The sequence below is a fragment of the Limulus polyphemus genome, unplaced genomic scaffold (assembly GCF_000517525.1).
Source record: "Limulus polyphemus unplaced genomic scaffold, Limulus_polyphemus-2.1.2 Scaffold11586, whole genome shotgun sequence".
Classification (NCBI taxonomy): Eukaryota; Metazoa; Arthropoda; class Merostomata; order Xiphosura; family Limulidae; genus Limulus; species Limulus polyphemus.
The window spans coordinates 8,449-13,774 of record NW_013677196.1 but is presented as its reverse complement, the minus strand read 5'-3'; the positions used below and the strand labels follow the sequence as shown (position 1 = coordinate 13,774).

The 5,326-nt window shown below is 33.8% G+C and overlaps 1 protein-coding gene across 3 annotated transcripts in view; it reads right to left on the bottom strand.

Annotated features, from left to right (window-relative positions):
* Nucleotides 1-745: 745 nt before the first annotated feature.
* LOC111083846 overlaps nucleotides 746-5,326 on the bottom strand; it is a 6,326-nt gene continuing 1,745 nt past the window's right edge. Inside the window, exons 2-3 of one of the 3 annotated variants that reach the window (XM_022380550.1) lie at nucleotides 4,805-4,914; nucleotides 746-1,566 (exon numbers count right to left, since the gene is read on the bottom strand). In XM_022380550.1, coding sequence (XP_022236258.1) covers nucleotides 811-1,566; nucleotides 4,805-4,882 — 834 coding nt within the window. In that variant the 5' untranslated portion in view covers nucleotides 4,883-4,914 and the 3' untranslated portion in view covers nucleotides 746-810. Of the gene's footprint in view, nucleotides 1,567-4,804; nucleotides 5,223-5,326 lie in introns of those variants that run through there. The other 2 variants (XM_022380549.1, XM_022380548.1) reach the window with 2 other exon arrangements.

The following is a 5,326-nucleotide window of genomic DNA, read 5'->3' as shown; positions in this document are numbered from 1 at the left end:
TCATTTTAACAAGACCCGTTGTTTGGTGTACTAAGTTTAAATCATTTTAACAAGACCCGTTGTTTGGTGTACTAAGTTTAAATCATTTTAACAAGACCCGGTGTTTGGTGTACTAAGTTTAAATCATTTTAACAAGACCCTTTGTTTGGTGTACTAAGTTTAAATCATTTTAACAAGACCCAGTGTTTGGTGTACTAAGTTTAAATCATTTTAACAAGACCCCCATTTTAACAAGACCCGTTGTTTGGTGTACTAAGTTTAAATCATTTTAACAAGGCCCATTGTTTGGTGTACTAAGTTTAAATCACTTTAACAAGACCCGTTGTTTGGTGTACTAAGTTTAAATCATTTTAACAAGACCCAGTGTTTGGTATACTAAGTTTAAATCATTTTAACAAGACCCGATGTTTGGTGTACTAAGTTTAAATCATTTTAAGAAAACCCGGTGTTTGGTGTACTAAGTTTAAATCATTTTAACAAGACCCGTTGTTTGGTGTACTAAGGTTAAATCATTTTAACAAGACCCGGTGTTTGGTGTACTAAGTTTAAATAATTTTAGTATGACCAGGTTGTCAAGTTTATCTAACTTCAACCAAGCTTGGCGTCATATGTATCAAGTTAATCTGATTTTTACCAGATCTCGTATTGAGTGTACTTAGTTTAAATTTATTTAAAACTTTATTTTAGTTGACCGCGTATACAGTTGTAATAATATTCATGTTTAACTCCAACAATTACGATTTTATTAGTTTTATAAAAAAAAATACTGAGAAACAAGTAATAGTATTGAGATATATGGCTGGATATAACTTAGCTTTTTGACGTAGTCTCATTCTCCACAAGTTCTCGACACAAAGACAGCCACGCAGTACTTCTGGCAGCCTCCTCAGTCAGAATATCGGTTCGTTCCAGAGTATCTCTATGCATGGCTAACCAAGCAGCCCTTCTTACAGCTTCGTTAATAGACTGTCCCGATCCTTCGAAAATCTCACGGTTTATAGCTAATAGAACAGCTATTTTACACGCTTCTTCTTTTGAGTATCCAGTTTGTTGAAATATCACTCTATGTATATTGATCCAAGCAGCCTTCCGGTTGGCTTCTTCTCTGGGATATCCTGCCCCTTCAAATATTTCCTCCAATATTTCCAAAGGACTACCACTGCTGGATGGTTTTCCTGGTTTTCCCACTTTGTCTTGTTTTGAAGCTAGACGATTAGTTATTTTCGTGGATTCATCTCTTGACGGATGAATTCCTTCGGATATTCCTCGATGTCCAGCTGTCCAGAAGTCCTTTATCATATCAGATTCCTCCGATAGGTCTATATTTCTTGTTGGTTTTTTACGCGCAGAAAACCAAGAGTCACGATTTTCCAGTTTATCATTTGGGATTCCAATTCCTTTGAAGATTTCCCGGTAAATATCTAGCCATTCTCTTTTCGTAGTGGGTCTTTTTCTTCGCTTTATTCTATCAGCCACCATCGAGTACCTCTCCAATTTAGACTTCTTGGCTCTCTGAACAGGATCTACTATTTCCTCGTAACCTTCCTTGTCGTAAGTGTCCTTATGCTAGTTCAAATGATAGGGTTTTTTTTTATGTTACACAACATAGAACATGGTTCGTTTTAAAGTATATTAAAACACGTAAAATTCACACTCCACTAAAAGCGTTTGTTCTCTTCTCAATATCCATTTTACACTCTTACCATGTGGAACGTTTCTCAAAAACATTTTAAGAGTCCGAAAGGAATTCCACCTACCATAAAATGATCTTATCTGCCATCAGATTTACTTATAAGTTAAAAAAGTTATTCCATCAACACAAAATTAATTTAAATAAACTTAGAAAGAAATCAGTATAACTCAAGTATTGGATAAAACTTTCGTCCGTGATAATTATAAATACAGAAGTAAGGACCGAGAACAGAACTCAACATTCGTGAAGTAAAGACCTTGACATCAGTTGACCTGGGAGTCTTGTCAAATTTTTGTCCCTAACAAATAAAATACTGAAGTAGGATCTGAGTGTAGACCTGGACATCAGTTGACCTGGGAGTCTTGTCAAATTTTTGAGAAACTACATCACATCCAAACTACAATAGTTAGTTTCTGAAGTTGTTTTAGAGGGTTTACAATAACTTCAACAATAGAAACTACATCACATCCAAACTACAATAGTTAGCTTCTGAAGTTCTTTTATAGAGCTTATAATAAATTCAAGAACAGAAACTACATCACATCCAAACTACAACAGTTAGCTTCTGAATTTCCTTTAGAGAGCTTATAATAAATTCAACAACAGAAACTACATCACATCCAAACTACAATAGTTAGTTTCTGAAGTTGTTTTAGAGAGATTATAATAAATTCAACAAGAGAAACTACATCACTTCCAAACTACAATAGTTAGCTTCTGAAGTTCTTTTAGAGAACTTACAATAAATTCAACAATAGAAACTACATCACATCAAAACTACAATAGTTAGAGAGCTTACAATAAATTCAAGTTTAATCAGGACAACTCCTAGTCGACTTAGAAAGCCCATGTATGGATTTTTACATTAAATTAGACAGTTTCAAGTGTAAGAAACGAAACGCTTCAGATTTTGTAGAAAGACTAAAATTATATCATAAGTTTAACTCAAACAATATACTTTCATAGAATATCAAACAATGACTTCGAAAACTTTGACTTTTTATTATTTCTCCAACAGAACAGGACTGTTTAATGGGAACACTCCGTTTTTGTAATTCATGTAGCTCGTTACTGCTGACATAACTCAAAACTGGACTGATTTTATTGTTATACTTTTCACTGAAGAAGTTAAAACTAAGACCAGGTTGGATTTATAGCTGTATACTAGCTGGACACTCACACCAAGTCATGATTGTGTTTGCTGTCAGTCATTTCTTTCTTATTAGAGACGAAATTTTGCCAAGACTCCCAGGTCAACTGATGTCCAGGTCTACACTCAGATCTTACTTCAGTATTTTAATTGTTCGAGACAAAAATTTGACAAGACTCCCAGATCAACTGATGTCCAGGTCTACACTGAGATCTTACTTCAGTATTTTAATTGTTTGGGACAAAATTTTGACAAGACTTCCAGGTCAACTGATGTCCAGGTCTACACTCAGTTCTTACTTCAGTATTTTAATTGTTAGGGACAAAATTTGACAAGACTCCCAGGTCAACTGATGACCAGATCTACACTCAGATCTTACTTCAGTATTTTAATTGTTAGGGACACATTCAAACTACAATAGTTAGCTTCTGAATCTCTTTTAGAGAGTTTACAAGAAATTCAACAATGGAAACTACATCACATCCAAACTACAATAGTTAGCTTCTGAAGTTCTTTTATAGAGCTTATAATAAATTCAACAAGAGAAACTACATCACATCCAAACTACAATAGTTAGTTTCTGAAGTTGTTTTAGAGAGCTTACAATAAATTCAACAAGATGTAGTTTCTCTTGTTGAATTTATTGTAAGCTCTCTAAAAGAACTTCAGAAGTTAACTGTTGTAGTTTGGAAGTGAAGTAGTTTCTCATGTTGAATTTATTATAAGCTCTATAAAAAAACTTCAGAAGCTAACTATTGTAGTTTCGATGTGATGTAGTTTCTGTTCTTGAATTTATTATAAGCTCTCTAAAAGATATTCAGAAACTAACTATTGTAGTTTGGATGTGATGTAGTTTCTGTTGTTGAATTTATTGTCAACTCTCTAAAAGAAATTCAGAAACTAACTATTGTAGTTTGGATGTGATGTAGTTTCTGTTGTTGAATTTATTATAAGCTCTCTAAAGGAAATTCTTAAGCTAACTATTGTAGTTTGGATGTGATGTAGTTTCTGTTGTTGAATTTATTGTAAGTTCTCTAAAAGAAATTCAGAAGATAACTGTTGTAGTTTGGATGTGATGTAGTTTCTGTTGTTGAATTTATTGTAAGCTCTAAAAGAACTTCAGAAGCTAACTATTGTAGTTTGGATGTGATGTAGTTTCTATTGTTGAATTTATTGTAAGTTCTCTAAAAGAAATTCAGAAGATAACTGTTGTAGTTTGGATGTGATGTAGTTTCTATTGTTGAATTTATTGTAAGTTCTCTAAAAGAAATTCAGAAGATAACTGTTGTAGTTTGGATGTGATGTAGTTTCTATTGTTGAAGTTATTGTAAACCCTCTAAAATAAATTCTGAAGCTAACTATTGTAGTTTGGATGTGATGTAGTTTCTCTTGTTGAATTTATTGTAAGCTCTCTAAAAGAACTTCAGAAGCTAACGGTTGTAGTTTGAATGTGATGTAGTTTCTGTTGTTGAATTTATTGTAAGCTCTCTAAAAGAAATTCAGAAGCTAACTATTGTAGTTTGGATGTGATGTAGTTTCTGTTGTTGAATTTATTGTAAGCTCTCTAAAAGAACTTCAGAAGCTAACTGTTGTAGTTTGGATGTGATGTAGTTTCTGTTGTTGAATTTATTATAAGCTCTCTAAAAGAACTTCAGAAGCTAACTGTTGTAGTTTGGATGTGATGTAGTTTCTCTTGTTGAATTTATTGTAAGCTCTCTAAAAGAACTTCAGAAGCTAACTGTTGTAGTTTGGATGTGATGTAGTTTCTCTTGTTGAATTTATTGTAAGCTCTCTAAAAGAACTTCAGAAGCTAACTGTTGTAGTTTGGATGTGATGTAGTTTCTGTTGTTGTTCCTTGTTTTTCAGAAACAGTTGTGAGAAAGATTTTTGTTTTTCATCTAATAATTGATGTTGTAAATAACATTATTTTTTTACAATGCTAAAGACAGAATTAAATGTACCTTTGCGCAACAGGGTTTCGACTTAACTTCTTGTCTACCGACATCTGAGGAAGATGGCTCGAGGACGTGATCCTTCATGATCTGGTACAACTCAGCACCCACCGATGTTTCTGAAAGATGCTGATACTTAGCCGCAAGTCGCCACATAAGAAGAAACTACAGAATTGAAAAACTTATTGAAACTATCGAAAAGAAAACAACTGACTACACAAGATATATTATCGTTAACATCCACCAAAATATGAATTTAAGCTATATTAATCTGTTGTGCCATGTGACACCATCAATACAAACCGATAAATTACACGAAGTATATATCATCAGACGTAACACAGCTTTACAAATATGGAGTATAATGTGAGTAGGCCTAGTATGACCTAGCGGTTAGGGGGCGCTCGAAGTGCACAAAACCCCGTCACCAAACATGCTCGCCAACACAGCTTTACAAATATGGAGTATAATGTGAGTAGGCCTAGTATGACCTAGCGGTTAGGGGGCGCTCGAAGCACAAAACCCCGTCAC